Source organism: Cololabis saira, chromosome 11, assembly GCF_033807715.1.
Source record: "Cololabis saira isolate AMF1-May2022 chromosome 11, fColSai1.1, whole genome shotgun sequence".
Lineage (NCBI taxonomy): Eukaryota > Metazoa > Chordata > Actinopteri > Beloniformes > Belonidae > Cololabis > Cololabis saira.
Genome location: NC_084597.1, coordinates 34,554,107 through 34,578,377, shown reverse-complemented (window position 1 = coordinate 34,578,377; position 24,271 = coordinate 34,554,107). Strand labels below are relative to the sequence as shown.

The window sequence follows — 24,271 nt, the reverse complement described above, 5'->3', positions numbered from 1 at the left end:
CTGTTGGTGGGCAGCTGACCTTGAACTGAGGCTGAACCTCCTCTCACCAGGCAATGAGTTCTGCTCCAGGATGCCTTGATAGTCTTGAGAATTCATTATGCCCTGCACAGAACCAAAGCCTAGCAGTTGTAAGCAGCTAAGCAGTTGGAAAACACTTCCGAACCATCATCATGTTAGCTAATTTAATCTGGATTTTAAAATAGTTTTTTTTTCTTCTATAATAGTGTAATTCGTACAGCCCATTACTGTTCATAAGGCAGTGGATGGTGGAGACAGGCAGTGATGTACCTTGACCTTGGAGTTAGTTAAACCTTTTCTCTTTTTTGTCCACTGTTCACACTACCATTCTCGTTAAATCATGTCTTGCGAAGTTGTCTACAGTCCCATGGGGCTTATACCTCTTAATAATATTATTCATTTTAGTCACTGGACCATTAAGATGCTTGAAAATGCTTGAAAACACTCGTTATATATAAATAAAAAATAATATTATTTAAATTTCCCACAGTATGTTTTAATTTGTATTATCTGGTGTATGCCCTGTTTCTTTCACATAACATGAACCAAAGAAATAGGAAAGAAGCCACACAGTTGACTGACAACAGTGAAGTATGTCGAAAGATAACATCATCAGCTGCACGAATCTACAACTGTGTCTTTCATGCAATCATAACACTTATAACACAGTCAGCTATTATGGAAATAAATAGGCATCCTTTATTTTCATACTATGCTATACTTTTGTGTTTGTACTCAAACTCAGTGTGTTAAACATTGCTGTTTGGTCAAATCCAGTAGAGATAGTTTAGGCACAGAAACTACTTTGTTAGTGTTAGGAAAAGGTCCAAATGCACCCTTCGCGACAGTCTTCATGCACTTTGGAAAAATAAATTGAAGGGTACTCCGCATGTTGGAGTCAGATGCCAAAGGGTTCTGACTAAATATTGGCATGTGGCGTACTGGGGGCAAGAATGGACTTGGCATTTCTGGGTTTATGAGCATACCCTCAGGAACACTTCTGCCATTATTGTTCTCTTTGTAATTATATAATTTCACCGTCAACAAATGACTTTATTTCTTAAGTGCAAACAGACTACTTTATTATATTTTGTGTACATACCATATTTTGCACATGTCTGTTTCTCAGCGTTGTATAAAACGTTAATCTCGGAGTATCTGTTTCATGTCTTCATAATTGCTGCCAGCAGTAGAGCGGCGCCAGTCAAATGTACTTGGATGCACACACACACACACACACACACACACACACACACACACACACACACACACTCACTCTCTCTCACACACACTCACACAAATTCAGAAAGTCGTTGCTTACACAGCAGTTCATCACATGAATGTGGCAAAGCAGAACTGGGCAGAGGTAACTCGGGCTTGGACTGAGTTTGACACAGCTGTCAGCAGCAGCACATGTGTGCAAGTGTTGATGTGTTAATGCCTTCATTTATTTGATTTATTTTTCTCAGGCATCTACAAGAAAAGCTCAAATAACACGTTATTGATCTGTTTGTTATGATTAAAATCAACTATTATTAGGTGATCACAGTATACAAAAGCGGCAGTTTTAGGACAATAATAGGCCCATTACTGAATTGAATTGCTTGATTGTATTATAGTTTGCATTCGTGCGTTTGATGGTGGAGTTCAAGGCTTGTGATTGATCACACAGCAGATTGTACAGAATGTGTGTTTGTATATACGCCTGTGTGTGAGTTGGATAACAGAGAGGAGATGTGGGTGGGTAAGTGAGAATATGTTTAAAGAGCTTGTCATTGGTTCACACAGAGCAGATGAGTGTTGGACCATCATCATCCCGGAGCAGAACTGACTCAGACTGTTCTGCTACATTTCACACGCTGAACCAAACAACATAAACTAAACTCACCATTCAGGAACATACAAAGTGCATGAATACAGCTGCACCGCATTGGGACGGGAGATTCGTCAAGAGTAGTGCAGGATTCACTGACAGATGTTTAGGTCAGCGTACAAACCGCTGGAAGTCCTACGACTAGAACGACACTATTGCTGTGGAATTTTCCAAACCGCAGCAATAAAATGTTGTGGTTTACGGTAAAATCGTTGATTTCAGTTGAATGCAGTCCAAACAGTTAAGCATAGTTACACACAGATAAACATATTGAGTGGTGAGGTCACATCCACAGCCTATTTTATTTGTTGGAAAGTTTCATTTGTCACCTTTTTGTATATTGTTAAGTTCATCATGTATATTTACAAGTAAACAAGTTCATATAAACAAATGTCACATGATTTGGTTTGCTTAACATTGTAAATGCCCATTGACTTTACTTTTTTAAAATACCATGAGTTGATGTTTCTTTAGCAGGGCTGTACAGTGCGACAGTTTTCATCGCATTTGCGAATAAAAATCATCCGGTGCGAAGAGAAATATGTATCCACTCGCATTTGTGCGAGTGAGTTGCGCTGGGGTCATGTTAAAAAAAGTGTGAAAATCAATATGAATGTCTCTTGACCTACATCAGCCTTTTCTCAACCGGGGTGTCGTCAAAAAAATTACCTATTCTGACATTTCATATATAAATACCATATTTTCGCGACCATACGGCCGGGGCGCCGTGTGGAAAAGCTATTAATACTATTAATACATCCATGATCCGACCGCGCGTGGCGACTGCGCCTCAACACGCGGACCAAACTTAATGTCCGCTCAACAGCGTAGGATTTTAGAACATCAACACAGCACCTAGTGCTGTATCACTCCGCCCAATCTAAAACAGACTAATCACTACAGATAAACTGACTAGTGTAATTATAGTCCCTGATTTACAGAATATAAAGAATATATTTATAAAATAATGAACCCTGAATTACCAAAATAACCTTAACAAAAATAAATCTCCTCCTACACTTATAAGATGAGCATAAATCAATCTTTTTTATGATGTAAAATTGTATGTATTTATTTACTTTTATTTATTTATTTAATTTTAGTTGTTAAATTTCTGGAAAATAAAAAAGTCAAATCATACATGAGAGAAATTATTCAGTTTGTGGCAAAATATTTTTATTGTATGAAACTGAAGATGCATAATGCAAACCTGACATTTACTTTTAGTTCAGTTTGTGGAAAATGGTTGGCCTGGCTTTCTCTTTAAAACTTAAACAGTTATAAAGCATTACAAACTGTAACAATAGGGCAAACGCACAGTATTGTTTTGTATTTTGTGTCTTTCAAATAAAAGACAATTTTTTCCAGTCAAATGTTCCTCATTCAAGGTTGTTAAAAAAATACTGCTATAATATCGTATCGTTATCGTGACCTCAGTATCGTGTATCGTACCGTATCGTGAGATTAGTGTATCGTTGCACCCCTACTAACTGTCCACCCGGGTGTGCTAGTAAATTTTTATTTGTGCTACTAAAATTTTTAACTTGCTAGCACCAGTGCTACCATTCAAAAAAGTAAGCGTACAGCCCTGTTTAGTGTCACTTTTTAAACTGTTTTACCCTGAAAACCACTTTAGAGTAAGGCTGTTTGACCTATAAGTTACATTAAAACAGGTAGAAGCCACATATGTTTTAATGGACAACCTGGACTTAGCCATTCTCTTTTTGGTCGTTTAGTTTGCCTACAGGAGTGCGTCAGAGCTGGTTAACTGGAACAAAATTTCTTAGTTTATGTAAGTGTTAAATGCAGACTTGCGGAAATAAATCTGGTTACTAAGCCACAGAGAAATTGGATAACTGGCTGGGACACGTAAATATTTTTCCTTTTTCTCCCCAAGATGAAGGTTTGGTCTGCAATCTGCAAAGTCTCAGGTTTCTGATTCTCACTCTCTTGAAGGAAAAGTCTTGATTCTTTGACTACTAATACAGATAACCGATAAAGTACTACTTTTATATTTATTATAATCGTCATGAATACCGTTGTTTGTGCATCCAGGAGAATAAAAAAAATCTATGATGCAGTGATAAAAAACTGATATTTTAATGGTTCTGGTCAAATGATAAGAGCAGAGAGAAGTCCTGGCTCCTCAAATGATTTTCGTGTGAGTAAAACAAAAGACACTCATACTCCAAACATTTATCGGCCTGATAGATATCATGCCTCCCCACATTTATTTCACAGTACATTTCCTTTGCCAACTAACACATTTTTTTGAATCCTCAAAACTTCCTGGGATCTCCTTTATTCAGCTCCATTAGGTCTTTTGACACAGGAGACTGAAAAGCTATCAGTCCTGACTATGGTTAACATCAGCACATGTTGGTGTTTACTGTGGCACTGACTGTTATATCACATCTCACTTAAGCACGGCAACATAACAGTTAACACCTGCATGCACAAAAATGATGGTTGTCTTTGGTTCAGGATGAGAAGCTATCATTTAGTAAAACATAGTTTTATATGTCCTTCTCCATCGTAGCAGTGAGTCCAAAATGTAATTTTTTTCCTTGAGAAGAAAAAGGAAGCAGCAGAAAAAGTCGGCTGCAGCCCCGTCAACAGGCATGGCTTAGCATCAACAAAAATCTTTGTCAGTTAATAATTGCTAAAGGCCAAATGAGGTGTTATTCTTCCTCGTTTCTTCCAGGCAAATAGAAGGTTTGTTCCATTTTGAGTTTTTTTTCTTTGCAACATTGAATTATCAGTGCCGAATAGATGCTACATCTTTGGATAATACTTTAAGTTAAAAGATGAAATAAGATATCAATTGAATTTATTCATATTTTTCGTATATTTTATAGTTTTCAAATGTTAAAAAGTAGTCTCTTTATTTTATTTTAGGTTTTTGTGGCACTAATGGCCTTTATTAACAAAGTAGGTAGACAGGAAACGGGTAGAGACATTGCATTATAGAGCAACAGGCTGGGACTCGAACCACAGCCTCGACAAATGGCACCTGCTCAACCCACTGAGCTATCCAGGGCCCGAAAAGTAGTCTCTTTATAACAAATCTGAGTACAAGATTAATTTCTTCCTCTATCTGTTCTTCACAGTGATTTTCTGTCTGGTTCTTCTTGTACTTTTCATTTAAACATTATTCATCTTCTGGTGTCACTAAAACCCATTACATGAATCCAAGAACGTACATTGGATATGCCAACCCTTTTATTTTAAGAGTGAATGTGATGAAATACATCAATTTAAACTCATTTCAGCTCCACTGTGCCTCACGGCCAAAAACAATAGTCCTCTTTTTGCACCTCACCTGTGCCAATTAGTACAGCCTTTAAATAGAAAATTCCACTATTTACCATGCCGCTTTGACAAAAACTTGAATTGCTTCCATCACTCTTCAGAGTAGTTTTCTGTAGGTTCAAATAATGTTATCCTCTAGCACTGACCTCATACTGAGAAGCTAAAAACAGAAGGCTCCCGTATTTTCTTTTCATTATATTTTAGATTGTTTTCATGAAAATTTGCTTATCAGTGATTCATTTTTCAGACTGAGCTTTGCTTATCATTCATCTATTCACACATCAGTGTCCATTTATCCAAATTGAGGTTGTGGGGGCAGGTACCTAAACAGAGAGGCCCTGTCCTCCCGAGCCATTCCCAGGCTACCTGAGAGATATAATGTCCCCAGCGTGTCCTGGCTCTGTCTCAGGGCCTCTTACCAGTTGAACATTCCTGAAACATCCTCACCTGATGTCCAAATCACCTTACCTGGCTCTTCTCAATGTGGAGAAGCAGCGACTCTTCTCCCAGACTGAGCGTCTCACCCTATCTCTCGGTGGTTTAGAGGCGCTGATTCTTATCCTGCTATTTCACAATCGACTGAGAACCACAAAAACAAATGAAGATGACGGCGCGATAAAGCCAGCACTACACCCCCCTCAAAGAGTAGATAAATATTCACAAGAGCAAGTCATATATTGTTCAGTTGTCGTCAAATTGGACAATGTAAAAGATCTTTTTGATAGTTATGAAGCAAACCCGTATCAGGTGTACTGGCTGCAGGTGTTAATGAATGCATAATGTGTGGTAGTATCTTTTCACTATCGTGCATTTTTACAATCATGTTCAAATCAGAAAGAAGGACATTTTTATGTAAGAGTGTATGCATGCAAGTGTGTTTATATTCTCTCCACCTTCACCCCATTATGCATTTATCTGTGTGTTTATTTATATGTTAGTTTGGCTTTGGTGTTGCAAACTTTTGTGCTCACAGGGTTGCGGCCTTCGTTCAGCTGTGTGTATGCATGTGTGTGTGTGTGTGTGTGTGTGTGAATAGCTGGCATATGGTAGCCATCTTGCCCTGGCGACAGAGCTGGAGGAAATTCCAGCATTGTAGAGCTGAGGCCAAGTGTGCTGCCACACACACATGCATATAAACACACATGCAAAAGTACAGGTTTGACATACTTGTGCCAAACCTGCACACAAAGTCATATTTTTACTTCTGAAAGTCTGACAAGTTGATGGAAAATTCTCCGTTACAAGCCAAAAGCAGTTTTGCACTTAATATTCCCACTCTTTTACTTTAATGCACTCTTCTTTCTCCCTTCTTGATCTTGCACTCTATCTTTCCCTCATACACACACACATACACTTAATTTCCTGGGCACTATCTCTATACACACATGGCAAAAGTTAGAGGCACGTTGAGCAGTTGTCAGTTTCGGTTTATTTATAGGCCTATGCTTCTGCATTCATCACACTTTATATGGTTGCTCCCTACGTTCCCATCCTGACATGTAGTCCATGGCAGCCTTTATTTTGCCCCTTGCAATGTGCACCATAGTAGGGCTGGTGGATGTATCGGTAGTATAGATTAATTCAAATTCTAGTTTACATTCATTTATTTTTCACTTTAAGCTGCATAATCATGGTATGGCTCTTTTGTTTCTTCTATGAGCTTCCATAGTTTTGTCACGCTTCCCTCAACGGTTCTCTTCAGATGCAGACAAGTCCACAATGTAGCCGCATAAAAGTGGATATTTTTCCCAAAACGCATTCTTTCTTCAGTCACTTGTGAGTGGTTTGTATTTGAGATGTCCAATGAGATCTCCTTTAACGTTGTGAGTAGTCCATGGCAACTAAAAGTAGCCGCACAGCTAATTTATTTTAGCATCTTGATGGAAACATGCTGCATAATGTGATGTGTGTTTCGTGCAAACCGCTATTGGTCCAAAGTTACGGTTTGAGACAACTTAAAGTAACAGCGCGACTGATTTATTCCAGCATTTGAAACAAGTGGTAGAGCAGGCTTTAACTTATCTTAGCACACGACAACGACAACCTTAAAACAAGCAGACAACACTAGAAGCATCACTTTCTGGCAGTATGATAAGAAGACTGGTGGAAAGATGTCACAAATGCAGCAGTGATCACTAACAGTATACTTCCCATTTATAGTTGCAATGTTCATCCACATGATGAATGCAATAAACCCAATCATAATTTTAGTTATTGTTATGATTTATTTGTTATGTACTTATATATATATATATATATATATATATATATATATATATATATATATATATATATAAATATAAATATATATATATATATTTTTTTTTTTTTTTTTGAGCATGTTCGAAATACATTTTTTCATTCATTCATTCATTCATTCATTCATTCATTCATTCATTCATTCATTCATTCATTCATTCATTCATTCATACTTATTTGTGTGCTTTTTATATCTTTTAGAATACATAAAGAATAAAAGTTATGATTGGACTTTATTTCTACTAAAACCTCTATCGGGTTGATTAAAGCAAAGTCATATGAATAGGATGTGTGTCATAATGTGTTAATTTTGATTATTTTTCATTATCCTAATCCTTGTTAATATTTATTCACCATGGATCATTGATTCACTGTCAATTGTAGTCAAGTGTATGTTTGTTGTGTTTTTGGTGTGTTTTTTGGCCTGTATGGGACAAATAAAGGTCTCTGAACTGAACTGAATCTCAAGTAATTTTTAGTCTTTAGTTAAAGGGGACATATTATGAAAAACAGGTTTTTTCTTGCTTTAACATATATAAAGTGGTCTCCCCTCAGCCTGCCAACTCAGAAACGGAGGAAAGCAACCAAATTCTGCAGTGTCTGTACAGCCGCCCGGATGAGCCGTCCAGTGTGATGTGGATCTACGAGCCGTTCAGATTCTGCTCCCGTCGTTACGTAACGAAAATGTGATTTACATAGGTTGGCCTCCGATGCGTGAAATCACAACTACAACACAACTAACTCTGGCCGGAGCTTCCGCCATTTTTTCGTAGCGGTGTATCGCGTCATTCAGGCAGCCAATCAGCACAGAGCCTCATTATCATAGCCCCGCCCACTCAGAATCCTGCATAGATAATGAGGTTAGAGACTGGGAAGATAAAGACATGGCTCATAGGCTGAATTTCTAATTTATTTAGCAAAAACAATCAAAAGCTTGTTTTTAAGAGATTCAAGGCCTGTTTAAAATAGGTATTAGATGCCATAATAGGTCCCCTTTAGTTAATCATTTTATAGTTAAAGAAGAAAATGGGATTTTATTTTCTGGCCGCATTTCCCAGCCCTGCATGATAGTAGTCCAAGTGGTAGTTAGTGTTAAAGTGCTGTTTTGATTGAAAGCATAACCTTTTTGTTTCTTGCTCGGGTCAAAATCAGCATTAGAAAGGTCTCTTGTTGCTTAGACGTTCCCCTGGTAACATCTGTGGCCTTGCAAACCCAAGCATGCCTTGCCTGTCTGGAGGTGAACCAGTGAAATCTAAACTTTGTAGAGACATCTTCTAATCACTGACCATTTATAATAGGTACTACTGAATGAAACCTTATAATGTAATAATAATGTTGAACCAGTGCCAAACTCAAAACCATTGCCTTTTGATGAACACACAACACTTCCTCCAATTCTCTTCACGGTAACTCTGCCTCCTTCTTTGGTAATAAATTGTCTCTGCTTATCGTCTTCTCTTATCCCATCTCAGGAGCACGACCTCTCGTTTTTCACTCTCAGCTCGTTCCTTATCACATACGCACTCAGACGCTGTCAGCACGTACCGTTGATTTTGATGCCTGGCAGTACCTTTTTCTGGGTTTGTTTTCTGCGAACCAAGACAATTTTCCTTCCTTTTAAATTCAGACTGCGATTAGCTGTTTCTAAAACATTTCTTTTGTTCTTTCTTGACTTAGATGAATCAACTGTAAGAATCTGAAGGAAAACACACACAAAATAATCAGGACCTCTGTTTGGTTCTTTGATTGCCAGATACTGTAGTCCAACCAGCCATTAGTTTTTCCTCTCAGCTCAACAGAATATCTCAGAATATCCTGATACACTGGCTCTTTCTTCTACACAAGAAATCAGTGGTTCTTTTTAGACGCAGCTTATCTGCCCTGTTCACTTGTTCCATTGACTTATCCTCACCTCTACGCTCGTACACGAAGACAGAAATGAACTGTCCTGCATTTAAAAACTGCACGTATCTCTGTGTCACAAGAAAAAAGACGTGTTCTGTTCATCTTCAAACCCAGTGGAAGCACAGCTTGCACCAAGGAGCTTCACACATGGAAACACACACACATCAGTCAGCGGGGTTGTTATCGGCTGGAAAGGTCAAACAGACGGGCTGTGCAGCGATTGCCATAGTGACCTGGGTAAACACCGGTGCCATTGTAGTCCTTCTCCACCGTCTTGGCTTGACCTTGCTATGTTGTTGATTTAGTGCAAATGCACACACATGCAGTCACACTGTGTGCTTTTCCGCTCCCTCACACACACATGTGTATATACATGCTCACTCAGATTAGCTTCACCCTCCGTTTCTCATCATTTTAATGTCAGACATACACAAGTAAACACACACTGATTAGCACATTGTGGAAGCGGTAGGCTAAATGAAACATCAGTCTTTGTTAATTTTTAATTCTTGACATTGATTATGATGACTTGTTGTTCTGACCAGGACATCCTGTGATCATTTGTTTGATCACTAGACAGAAAAGCAGTGTGGCAGTGTAAGTGTGTGGAAAATAATGTGCACTACTTGACTGAAGAAACTTCTCTGTGCACTTTTCTAACGTATTGCTTCATTAGCCTGTTTCGTGTTCTCTGTAACACTTTGTGTCCGCTCTTCTTTAAGCTGCAATTTTTTTAAACATCCCTCTGGTTTTCTCTGAATTCCCTTCTTTTTTTCTTTTTTTCCCCCCTTTTCTCTCACTGTCTGCCCTCTTGCCGTTGTGTTTCTTTTCTTGTAAAGCTGCTTGAATGTGCAGCAGCTTGTCGGAGTGTGAGTGACTCACCACGTGGGATTGTGCTGTCACATAGCGGACTGGTTAATAGAGAGCCCTATTTCACTTTGGATTACTCATTGTCAGTGTGCACACCTCGTTCACTATGAAGTCTGGGTTTTTTTGTTTTTTTTGTTTTTTTTTAAACAAAACTTTACATCAAAAATCTCCTTCAGTAACCGCTGCAGTTCCCTTTCCCCCCCGAAGTGCCTCTGCACAGCTGTTTGAGTTTTGTCAGACTCCCTCGTCTGCTGCTTTTATCCCTTTTGACATTTTGGACCAAGGATTATTTTTACCTCATCTTCTGGTTCAGCGATAATTTTTATTATTTCTCATCACTTTGAAGTTACACTCTCTACTACAGGAGCATTTTTCTCGATGAGCAAATTGTGCAGACTATGTGGTGGACTTGCGACATCTGTTGTTTTGTGTCTTCGAGGATGTGGGAATACTTGCTCTATGGATGTAGCCTAGTGACAATAACCATGGCTACATCTCCATGCCTGTTCTTTTTGGGTCTTTGCTGGAAGAGTCAAAGTAGATGAGCGAGTGGAGGGTATGACTCATAGAATAGGCACGTGATGTATAACATGGACACACACACACACACACACACACACACAGTTTTCATCTATTTCAGGTATGGAGTAGGCTTAAGTGTGAACAAAACCTATGAATATAACAGTTATGTTACCCCTAATTGTTAACAATAGTCAGGCTGCTGAAAGCAGCTGCTTGACTGGAGCAGTTGGTCACAGTTAAGTGGCACCAAATTTATCAGTCCAGGAAATCGTTCAGTACTTACTGCCACAAGTTACAAGTATTTATACAAAATGCAGATGCTTTTGTTTCTTTCTCTTTTTTTTTTCTTTCTTCCTGCTCTTCATGAATTTCAGCTGTAGGAAAGCAGAAAAGTGTTGCCTGTTCACGAGAAGACAGGTTAACAGCACTGGTTTTTCATACGTTAGGAAAGGGGTTTTGGAAACCTCTGCGCAAATATGTTTGTCTAATCTTTTGAGTGCTGGAAAGTCCTTGGAGGGAGAAGCTGGAGTCCAAATATCTGTGAGGGGAGGTGGAACTGAGAGTCAATAAGAGATATTTGATAGAAAGGAAGAATTAAATAGGGTAGAGGTGCAGGGAGACATGGGAAGATTCAGACATTATGTTCTGATCTCTAAATGCGTTCTGTTTTCTAGAGCAGGACAGGGGTTACTTAAGCCATATAAATGATGGCATACATCTGTCTACTAGACCTTGGAGCTGGGGGTGAGATAAACAACTATAAAAAGACATGTACATGTAAAAAATAAACAAATAAAAATAAAAAGAATTAGTAAGTAATAGGTTAAAAAGTCTGTGGAAAGTGCCATTGGAGTGAAGCATCTTCTTGAAGTTCTTTTTAGACATTTTAAGCCAAATGCTTTTTCACATTTGGAAATATTTACAATTAATAATACAAGAAATCATAACGAAATATACCATTACACTGGTATTTTACCAGGCCCACTCAGGGATCTAACCATGCTTTTTTTTTCTTTCTTTGAAGTAAAACGTCAAAAGTCATTTTAGAAATGTATCTGCCGAGTATGACCACATAAAATGCAGCTGTAACAGATTCCTATAGTTGCAATGGAGCAGTGCTTTATCAGAGCCTTACTGGTGTTTAATTAACTTTACCGCTAAATATCTTAATATCCCAGATAATCTTAACCACTTTTTCATGGTCAGGTGTTTGGGGAAATATTTATCTTCTTTAAAAGGCAGTGGATATGTATCTATATATATATATATGTATATATACATACAGTGAGACAGGTCATTGAAGACTGAAAACCAGACAGTTTGACTGCATGTGATTTTGAATGTACAGTAGGTATTAGTTTTGTTTTTTTATATGATGAAAAACACTACATTTTTATAAATGTGCAATTGGTTAGCTACCTTCAAACAGATATATTAACCCTTGTACAGGCCAAATAACCATATTTAGTCATTTCAGTAGACCTGCAGTCTATGAAAATAATATATTTTTTTTAAAGTTACAACGTAAAAGAAAAGGTCCTTTAATATTGTCCAATAACCTTCTAGAGTGGACATTTTTTTAATTCAAGGAGCTTCCTCCCCAATCTGTCCTGAAGGATGTTTTTTGTTGACAGGCCTGGCTTCCATCCAAATGGCAATGACTTAAGGGTTACAAAAAACTAAAGTTTAAAGTTTAAAGCTACCAGTGGTGGGCTCAAAGAGGCTTTGGTACTTTGGTGATATTTAAAATATCATTAAAGCAAGTGGCATTTAAAGACAAAGCCTTTTTTTCTTGGAAGTTGACCCCCAAAACCCCCCCAAAAAAGAAAGAAATCTGAGTTTCTATGAGAGTTTCTATGCACTCTGAGACAAGATGAGAGCAAACAGCTCTATTGCGGCAAAAGAAAAGCATAATTAAGTGCATATCCATATCCCAGTATATTCCTGTGAACAACTGTTTTCAAATGTAATGATATACTGTCTCTTATAATACCGGTATACTGCCCAGCGTTCAGTGATGTTATTCTACCTTCCACCGTAAAATCATGTAATAGCGTGTACAGATAATTTCTTCGATCCTTATGACTGTTTTCCTCTGCTATTCCAGACCTGTGATGATGGTATCTAGTTAATAGTGGCCTGACGTTTGGGAACTGTTGTGTTGATGCACCCCCTGGCAGTTTTAGAGGAATATATTTATTATTATTTGAGACTTCAGAGCTTGTTATCTTCCTTCATTGTCTTAAAGTTACAAAAAGCGAAACGTGTGAAATATGTGAAGAATAATATGTGAGGCGGGCATGAGATTTCCACACCTGCTCGAATGTGAGCGTGTAAACAGAGGAGTCCGCTGGTGCTCCAGCTGGTGTGCAGTCATGGAATGTTCTGAAAGTAAAGAGGCCTAAGAAAAACATGAAAAGAGGGATTGATGGAGGAAGGGGAATGTAAGCAAGTGGAGAGATGGCAGGGAGATCTAAATTTGCTGACTACTCTGTGAAGTTAAAGTGGTAAATGTAACATGCCAGTGCTACATCATAACGCCACGCCAGTGGATATAGTGTTGTTCCTGCTGTCTCACAAAGACCTAATGAACATTGTTAAGAGATCAGGGTGCTGTTGTTCATAGAATTTTAACTTAATTTTATAGAGAATAAGGACCTGTGGCTTGATGTTTTCATTCAGTGATGCATGATGCAGAAGGGGTCTCCATATTGGATGAGTTTTTTGTTGCTTGGTGAGAGAGAGAGACAGAGAGAGAGACAGAGACAGAGACAGAGACAGAGAGAGAGAGAGAATCTTTTCATTTGCGTGACCCTTACAACGCAGAGCAATTTCTTGAGCTAAAACAGAGCAGGAGGAAACAGAACAAAAGGCACTCCACCAGGACAAGCTGAATACCTGTGCCAAACAGTGGCGATGTTATTGAGATCAGTAACTTTGATTGTACGACCTGGCAGCTGTAACATGGAGGAAAGACCCCGAGGCACAGCACTTCTGTCTTACCTTGACATTTGAATTATCTGGTTTAAGGTGTCAGTCCCTAACAATGCAAGAGTTTAGAAGCTTTAAGTCACTGGAAACTTCCCAACCATGGGTGGGGAACCCTGCTCCTCAGGGCACTGTGCTGCACGTCTTAGATGCAACCCTTCGTCAGCACACTGCAATACAAGGAGCTGCCTCAACAACACACTTGTGCAGACCTTGATGACAAGCTGATGACAACCATTCATTTGAATCAGGTGTGCTGGTGCAAGGAGACATCTGAAACATGCAGGGCCGTGTGCCCCCAGGACCAGTGTTGGGAAAGACTGTTTTAGATGTCTCTTTGCATCAACACACCTGATTGTAATTAATGGTCATCATTATCGTTACATCAAGGTCTGCACCAGTCTAATAATAACACAGGCAATTGTACCAGGGTGTGTTGAAGTGGGGAAACATGCAGGAGAGCAGTCCTCAAGTACGTCGCTGGGTGCACTACTTACAAATCCACAAACCTGCAAACTGCAGAGCTCAGTTATAGGCTACTTGAGAAGGTTAGGTTCTGAGTCTTACAACTCGCGGAGGACGTGTCCACGATCCCCTCTCTCATAAGTAACAACAATGTGAACCGCATGAACTTATATTTAATACGTGAAACATCATGATCTGATTCTTCCGCTGCAGAGATAAAGACAAGTTGTGCCAACATGATTATCGAGGTGCAAACCTGAAAAATAAAGAAGAAATCGCTGCAAATTGGAGCGTTCGACTCGATATAAGCATCTGAAAGTAGCCTAAACGTTCAATAAAAACTTTATATATTGCTGAGTCACATCAGTTCACACGAACCAAACTTTCAGTGACATCTTATTTTTATTTTAAAAACAGAACTTTAGAAAACCGGTTCTTTGCTGCAAATTGTCTTTTAATGTCCTTCTGTCCAGACACAGTTATGGGATGTTTTAAGGATCTGGCTTTTATCTCGAGTTGTCGAATCATACGGTCGTCATGGCGACTGAGAGATGTCCGTCCTGTCAGCAGCTCCAGCTGAAAGCATCATGTTGGTCCGGACAGGAGCGTGACTGTTTCCAGTTCAGGGCAGAGATCCAGAAGATCCTCTTGGTACCTAAACCAGCTGATGGTCCAGTCTTAGTCCTGGACCAGCAGGTCAGTCTGGTCCCTGAAGACTCGCTACTGATCCTGCATCAGCAGTGTTCTCTAATGTATGGAGCCAAATCAAGGCCAAAAGTTTTGCTAATTTGAAAATAAAATTTGAACCTGAAAATTATTTTTTTCAGTTTCACATTTTTTTTTCAGTTTCACTTCTTTTTTTTTTCAGTTTCAAATCTTTTTTTGAAACGCCCCCCACGCCACATCGGGGCCAAAAGTCTGAAACTGAAAAAAATATTTGAAACTGAAAAAAAAAGAAGTGAAACTGAAAAAAAAAATTTGAAACTGAAAAAAAAATCTGATACCGAAAAAAAAAAAAATTGAAACTGTAAAAAATAATTTTCAGGTTCAAATTTTATTTTCAAATTAGCAATACCTTTGGCCTTGATTTGGCTCCATGCTAATGGAGCCAAGGACGTCATTGTGATTTGTGGGTTCCATCGTTTTGCGCCATGTGGTTAATTGTTATATTGTTGCAGTTCAACTTGATGTGTAACTTATCTGGTGATGTGGGGACTGTTGTGTCCTTCACGTGTGGTCGTGAACATATTGTTGACGTCACGTTTCCTCATATTCTGGACTGCACTGCATCACCAGTGAGTGTCGCCAACGGACAAAACCTCAAATGTACTTACGCCAGTCTTGATGTGTGCATGAGGGGCTGCAATTTTTCACGTTATTTCACTTTTTGAAGATCAGAGCGTGAGCGTGGAAAGTGGCCTACGGATGTTTTTTGTGCGCCGCACTCTTTGTACATGATACCCCTGGTGTCTGTGTGTTGCTGCTGCCCTCAGGGCTGGATAAAGGTGTGAGACCACAGCTACCTCTACAACTATCTTTTGTGATCGACCTGTACTAACTAAATTCACATTTAAGTAGTCCAGGTTGTCCAATGTAGTCCATCTGTTTTTTAAACAGGGTGAACCCCCCCCACCCCCCCGGCTAAAGTCTGTTGATAGGTGATGTTTATTGTGCTGCACTACATTTCCTGGTGAGATTTCAATCAACTTTGTGTGTAGTGTGAGAATCAGACCATCACCGTCAGCAGTTGAAGCACAACCCAAACGTAGGATAAAGAGGGAGCAGGGGCGATGGGGAAAGAAATAAACTTGAATAACTTACTAAGCAGAAGACAAAAACAATGACCTTGCAGACTGAGACAATCAACTCAGTTCACGGGGAACAGAAACCTAAAACACATTATTGGGCCAGACAAAATAACAGGGGCTAGTACTTGTGACATTAATCTGGAAAAGAAGAAAGTAATTCAGACAGGAGAAAAAACAGATGAGTGACTGACAGACAGGGACAAAAACCTAGAAAGGCAAGAAAAAACGTAATAAAAAAAGACAAAATAAAAGTAGTAATGGAAACCAAGGTAAAAAAAAAAACGGAATTAAGTGAACTGTAATAAAGAACTTTAAAATCCTAATTGCACCAAATTTAAAACCAGGAAACAAAGAACATGAAAAAAACCCCACAAAGATGACACTAACATTATTAATCAGTGTTCAAAATGTAACATTTACATAAACTCTGGCAAAGCACTTGTATAAACTAAACTAAACATAACACCTTGTTCATTTGATGAAAAGTTGCTTATATTTATTTTGAGGTTTAAACAAATACACGAACTGTTTGGCAGAAATGCGATGAACCAGATACACCCAACTGGATGTTTTACAGTGGTTGTAAGCAAATCTCAATGGTTCCGTTTATTTGTGTTGGGTTAGTATCACACGTACTGGATGTGATGGAGTTCTTCAGAGAGTCACAGTCATTTCTAAATGTTTATGGCTCTGGTGCAGATTGGGATGGCCGATAAACCACCTCCTTCATTTCTTTTGATACTCTTTAAAATTAAACATTTAAAATGAGGCAGTCCTGTTTACACCCATATAATCTGTCTAGTTTTACTTGTGTTTCATCAACAAGATTAGCTGACGATGTGCTTATAGCTGCTCCTCGTTGTTGGCAATTTATAGATTTCTTTTTTTTTTTCAAAAAATAATTTTTGCAGTAAATGCAGTCGGATAAGTTAAATTCAGTTGAAGCTTATCATCAGAACAGAACCCATCACTCATTTTACATGTAAAAAAAACAACAACAAAAGAAGATTTCAAAGATGATTTAATAAAAAGTTGTTGCTTTTATTACATTTATGACCACCAGTAAACATGCCATACCACTGAAGGTTTTCACTTATCATGTCTGAAAATATGAACAAAAACCCACTTTATTTAGGAAAATAGTCTACTTTGAATTAGTTGTTATGATGTTGATACCAGCATCAGAAATAGTTGCCAATTCTGCTAAAAACAACTGTATCAAGATCTGTGAGTATTTACATCAAAGCGCCATCCAATTCCACATAGTTTATGAATAAAATCCCAAAGAAAGTAACTCAATAGTGCTTTGCAATTTGTTGTTTTGAGTTGGCAACTAAAGGAGCAGTGGTGCGAGCTATTGGACTGAACTACCAGTCTACCATTAGTATTATTTCAGCAACATGGAGTTATTTCACCCAGGAAAATCCCCCAAATAAAGAATGTTATAAAATGTTTGTGATGATCACAGCTTGTGTGATCAGTATGTGAAGATATAAAATCTGGTGAGTTTATTTAGGAGACTGTTTTACAGTGTATACACGTCCTGAGACTGCAACACAACAACAACTATGCTTTGACAGTTGAAATTAGGTCTACACGTTGATTTTTTTGTGTTCGGTATTTTTTTCAATTTTTCATTTTTTAAATTTAAATGCAAATTTGCATTTTGGAGATTAAGGACTCTTCATTTGACTTTGGCCTGGCAGTCCAACTGAAGCCTGTATATGTAGCTGTTGTTATTTGCTGTTTCTCAGACAGTATTTGTCAATAGACATCTCAGGAAACACACTGAAGTTAGTCACCATCACTAGTTGGACTGGGAGCAGTGGGCCGCTGTCCGGCACCCGGGGAATAGTTAGGGTTAAGTGCCTTGTTCAGGAACCTCTGTAGTCACTCGGCTACCACTCCCCTCTGCTGATGTTTGGATGAACTTGGTGGCAGGTCTGCTTCGGTGAAGTTTAGCAGCTGTCCCTAATGTTTTCCACATGTGACTTGTCTTTCACTCTGTAATACAACGGACTCAGAGTTGTTTGGAAATAATTTTAATAAACCTTCTCAGATGGCCAGTACCATCTGCTTCTTTTAGATCACCTGCTAACTGCCCAAACATCTGCTTTTATAGACATTTTCGATAGATGGATAGATGGGTACATACATGCATGCATGCATGCTTTATTATGACAGTCACGGTTTTTTATCCAGTGGTTTTGTACCGTCTAGACTTTCAAGATTTCGATACAGAACTTACAGTATGTGTTAATCCTGAAATTGATGCTTACTGACTGGGTACAAAAGGATATAAATCTTCTATGAATATGCTATAAATATAAATACGATTATTATTAACACATATCACGTAATAAAAACATTAAGCTTGATAGATGATCAGTCAATCACTTGATTCATTTCTAGCACCTGGTTGCTTCCTGTCCCTTAAAATCCTTCTCAAGCATTAAGGATGTAGTTAGTTCTCCACTCACTACATAACTACTTTTTTGGTAAATGAATAATGTCAATGTCTAGAAAGTCACTTTTTTGGTTCATCTCAGGTTGTACTAACCCTAATTTTAAGACGTTAAGAAGATGTACGATGTTAAGAACCAGATGATGTTTTTTCTTTTGTTCTAAGATTTAAATCTTTAGAACTGAGAGGATTTATGGGAATTTATTTTTCCATGTTTTTAAGGAGTCTTTTTTTATGTTCCACCTCTGGTTCATGTTGTCCTCTCCTATCATCATCCTCATTTTTCTCTCTCTGAACAGCAGCTAGTCTGACACTGAAGGATGCAGTTTCTTTATCAATGAGTGGAGCGTCCTTCCTGCTCACAGCTGAAACCCACAGCAGTTGTCTGGTTTTAGTTCGGTAGAAATGTCCTTGAACTATTTCACAAGGAAAGTGGAATGTTATTTTGCTTCATGGGAATGCAAAGCTATAGCAGCATTAGATTGTGTCTTAACACTGCTTCAGCTTGTTCCAGTAGTATTAGAGTGAAATAACACAGTTTTCCAGTTATGATTCTGTTACCTGCTAAGACAGATTTATTATGACAGTCACGTTTTTCTATCCATTGTTTTTGTACCGTCCAGACATCCAAGATTTCTATACAGAACTTACAGTATGTGTTGATCCTGAAGTTGATGCTCATTGACAGACCGTTCAGGCTTTCAAATAAAGCCCAAATGACCTGAAATTATCATAATATGTCTTCTCACAACTCTCTTTTCCCCTCTCTGTCTAGATGCCAGGCCTTTTGTCCAGTCCTGTGTGTCTGACAGTCATCTGGTTTCTATCTTGGTCACTGCATCCCAGTCGTGCTCAGATTTGGAGTGATGAAGGTAACACACGCTCTGCTATTGCACGTCACACTAAAAGCTACACTTTCTAAACTAGCATATAGATGTATGTAACAACACATCTGTGTGAGGACACACGTTCATGCCTGCAAACACGCACACACTGTTAAAGATCAGACATGGATTCCTTTGTGGGCTATTTTGGGTGCTCTTGACTCACAGCACTTATGGGATCTAAAGGTAGAGCAGGAGAAAAGAGGGAGGGGACTGGAAACAGTTTACCATAAAGCCTATTTTCCTATGGAAAAACTTTTTTTTATACAAATGTTTTGTACATACAGCTTAAACCGTGTTTGAAATAGCTGCGTTTAATAGAAATTTGAGATCATGTTAATACTTGGCAGGGAGGAATGCTATTGTTGAAGCTTTTCTTTTGCAGCAGCTCAGGGACCTTTAACTCTGTTTCTTTCCTTTTTGTTTGTTTCTTGTTTTTCTTTTTTCTTTTTCTCTTTCCAGTTTATTTGGTTTTTCTTACTTGCTTTCTTTCTTTGCCTTACTTGGACTGAACGTTCTCCGCTCCTTTTACAAAATCTTTTTCCTAAATCAGCCACATTAATCACAGAACAAAGACAGAAATGAAAAAATAAAAAACCTTGCCCATGGACGTTTAAATGAATCTGTCAAAAATGTTCCATTCCCATTTATCCTACCCTTCACTTTTATTGTTTGGAAAGTACTAAGTTTCATCCAGCTTGCAATTTCTGAGTCTGCCCTGCCATCTGATTTCAATGTGAGGAGAAACCTGCAGCCTCTCTGCACATTAGTGTGTGTGTCTGCGTATGTGGGTATGCATACATAAACACATGCTTGTGTGTGAAAATGTGTGTGGTTTTATGTCTGTGTGTGCTTGTGCACATGTTGGGGTGTGCTTGCCAGAGGCAGAATCAGATATGAGTGGAACGCTGCGGGTTTGGGGAATAATGTACTTCACTGCCAATAAAACATGAATACACACATTCAGACCAGCCAAGTCTCTGCACAGCACCGAGGCCCCAGGTAGCACGCATACACACATACATACACACACACATACATACACACACATATACATACACACATATATACACACACACAGAAACAGAGGTTGCAGATTATGTGCTCTTTTAGTGGTTAAAGGGATAAAGAAAACTTGGTTAAAAAGGCAAGAACGGCTGTGAATGAAGAGTTTGGGATGGATGGAAAGACTGACACAAAAGCGTAAACAATAGGAAATGACAGAGGAAAACATATAATGTAAATTCATGTTTAAAGGGGACCTATTATGGTATCTAATACCTATTTTGAACCTCTTAGCCATGTCTTTATCTTCCCATTCTCTAACCTCATTATCTATGCAGGATTCTGAGTGGGCGGGGCTATGATAATGAGGCTCTGTGCTGATTGGCTGCCTGAATGACGCGATACACCGCTACAGAAAAATAGCGGAAGCTCCGGCCGGCGGAGTTATCGTGTCATAACTGCGCGTCCGATGTCATGCAGTGCAACGCGATAGTCGGACGCTTGCATGCAGTTACATGGTTTTATAGTTGTGGGCGTGGTTTGCATTTTGGTTACGTAACGAAAATCAGCAGAATCTGAACGGCTCGTAGATCCACATCACACTGGACGGATCATCCGGGCGGCTGTACAGACACTGCAGAATCTGGTTGCTTTCCTCCTTCTCTGAGTTGGCAGGCTGAGGGGAGACCCCTTTATATATGTTAAAGCAAGAGAAAACGTGTTTTTCATAATAGGTCCCCTTTAAATTGTATTAACGAGCTCCATCTACAAGTCTTGTAGTCTCATAGACCTGCTTTCATTGCATTATACTACACATCTAAACATCCATCCATTTTCTGTACCCGTTTTATCCTTTGCAGGGTCACGGCTATATGGAGCTAGAACAGTCTCATAATTGACAAATGCACAGGACAAGTTTTACAAATGCACAGACCGATTTGAAAATACACACACCGTTTCACACATGCACAGAACAATTCACACGTGCGTAGGACAAGATATACAAATGTATTTTTGATGCACACACAAATATAACCGGATTTAAAAACTTTTTTTTTTTGTCTGTGAGCTGCGCTGGATTTGTGTGTGACTTTTGAGACTCCCCTGACGTGACTCGATCCACAAATAGGTTTTTTTTAACACAGTAGGATCTGTAACCAATCAGATGTCTTTCTTTCTTCCAGCCAATCATAAGAGCGCACCCACGTGGGGGACGCAGAGCAGTGGATAAAACACGACTTACTCTAAACCAATCAGATTAAAGGGGCGGATAACCCTACTGTTTCAACTGCGTTAGCGCCGTTCGCTTAGAAAAGTGATTAATATATCGAGTTGCTGGAGTAAAGATAAATGAACAGCAACTGGAGATAAAAGATAAATAAACAGGATGGAGAGGAGATCACTGTTCTGCTTTTCTTGTGATCTCGGTAAAGAAAACAGCGCCATCTGAGATGGTTTGTCTGATTGGTTGCAGATCATTCCGTGTTAAAAAAAACGTATTTGTGGATCAAGTCACGTCAGAGGAGTCTCAAAACTCACACACAAATCCAGCGCAGCTCGCAGACAAAAAAACGTTTGTAAATCAGGTTATATTTGTGTGTGCATCAAAAATACATTTGTGTATCTTGTCCTACGCACGTGTGAATTGTTCTGTGCACGTGTGAAACTGTGTGTGTATTTGCAAATCGGTCTGTGCATTTGTAAAACTTGTCCTGTGCATTTGTCAATTATGAGTTCTAGCTCCATACGGCTACATCTAAACACGTCTATGTTAAAATCTGCAGTTGTCCCTCAAGGCTTAAGTTGTCTAGATACTGCTGTCAAATATTAAAACCACGATACTGTGAAATATTGATGGTGTTGTTTACATCTGAAATGAGTAAATAATTGAAAATAAAACTGCTATCCATTGTGACATTTTCATAGTATTATATTACCAACCATCTTATTAGAAGAGTAAATATACAAAAAATGTTTTCAATTTCTGTTTAAGTAGGAGAATTCAAAGCAAAAATGTGCTTCTGTCTAAAAAGAACATGGACCCAGAACTGCATCTGAACAAAGCTCAAGTCTGCTGGAACAATGTCCTATGGACAGATGAGAATAAAGAGCAATTATTTGGCCTTAATCAATTTAACAGAAATGCCTGGTACCCACGGTCAAACACGGTAGTGGGTGAGTGACGATTGGCAGTCATGTTGCAACCATGGGACCTGGGCATCTTCACTGAGTTGACCAAGAATGTGTCTATTTATCCATCTAGAGCAGGAGTGTCAACTCGATTCCTTCAGGGCCAGTGTCCTGCATGTTTTAGATCTTTCCCTGATGACAGGCTGACGACTACCATTAACTAGAATCAGGTGTGTTGATGCAGGGAACATGTAAAACATGCAGGACACCGGCACTCGAGGACCGGTGTCCAACACATGTGATCTGGAGTATTTTAGAGGCAAATGTGAAACCATCTATCAGCGAGAGCGTGGTCAAAACTGGGAAATGCACCATGACAGTGATCCCAAACGCATCATCAAATCTATTTTCAGAGTGGCTGAAAAATAAAGTAATCAGGGTTTTGGAAAGGCCTTGTCAAAATCAAATCATTTCATCGGGGTCCAAACCCAGTGATGTGGTAAGAGCTGAAGAGATCTTTGCATACGTGCCCAAACCCCTCAATCAACAATAGGGTTGTAAGGTTGAAGTTCCTCCCACTGATGGGAGAGACTGATAAAGTCACACAAAAAAAACGTCTTCTTTAAATTAGTGTTGGTGGAGGTGGTTAGTATTGCCCACATTTTTATTATTATTATTATTATTATTATTATTATTATTATTAGGGCCCGAGCACTGAAAGTGCGAGGACCCTATTGTATCTGTGATGTTTATTAGGGCCCGAGCACTGAAAGTGCGAGGACCCTATTGTATCTGTGATGTTTATTATTATTATTATTATTATTATTATTATTATTATTATTCTCGCCGTAAATGAATTGCCTTTTTGGAGGCCTTAAAATGCTCAAAAACTCACCAAATTTTGCACACGCTTCCAGAGTCGCGTAAAATTACGTATTTTATGGGCGACAGGCATGGGTCCACAAGAATGGGCTCTATAGCGCCACCTATTTTATGTTTTTCGACGAGCCCCATAATATGGTTTGACTTACAGCAATGACCTTTATGTGTCTATTATATCAGACAAAGCCCTACAAAAAAGTCTCTTGGACCCATGCTCTAAGTTACACAGGAAATCCGGCATTTTGAATAGAAAATGTCATTTTTGATGAATTCTGATCATTTCTAGGCCTCGTACTTTAACGAACTCCTCCTAGAGATTTTATCAGATTGGCTCACAACTTGGTTTGTACAATCTAGACACATGGCCGACGCTAAATTGCGAAGCTTTTAAGTTTTTAGCAGAGGGCTTGACCGTAGTGATTCGGCGAAGTTTGAGGTCATTTTTAAGCCTCGCCATCAAACATCAATTGGCTGTAATTCAGCAATACATTATTTGATGTGGTTGAAAACGTATGTGCATGATTGTAGGCTGAACCTGAAGACATCTATGGTGGAATATTCAGGATCGGTTGTAGCGCCACCTGTTGGCACCAGGAATTGTCATGTCTTCTAGTTTGCATCTGTGCTCCAAGCGAGATCAGTTTAATGATCTCAAAGTTGGTCAGATAATAGGTAAGACATTGACGATGACTGACAGAGAAAACTGTACGTTCTTATCGAAGGGCGTGGCCGTTAGAGGTGGTCAAATTTCTGTGTCTCGCCATGAACATAAAAGTTGTTGTAACTTAAACATACTTGGTCCAAATTGACCCAAAATCAATACATGTAATCAGGCTTCCATTCTGAACAAGTGGATATGACAATCTTGGATGAACTCCATAGCGCC

General features: G+C 38.9%; 1 protein-coding gene across 1 annotated transcript in view; it reads left to right on the top strand.

Moving 5' to 3' along the window:
• il11ra (interleukin 11 receptor subunit alpha) overlaps nucleotides 1-24,271 on the top strand; it is a 68,988-nt gene that overhangs the window by 20,141 nt on the left and 24,576 nt on the right. Inside the window, exon 2 of the mRNA XM_061734390.1 lies at nucleotides 19,260-19,356. Within this exon, the coding sequence (XP_061590374.1) occupies nucleotides 19,260-19,356 (97 nt within the window). The remainder of the gene's footprint in view (nucleotides 1-19,259; nucleotides 19,357-24,271) is intronic.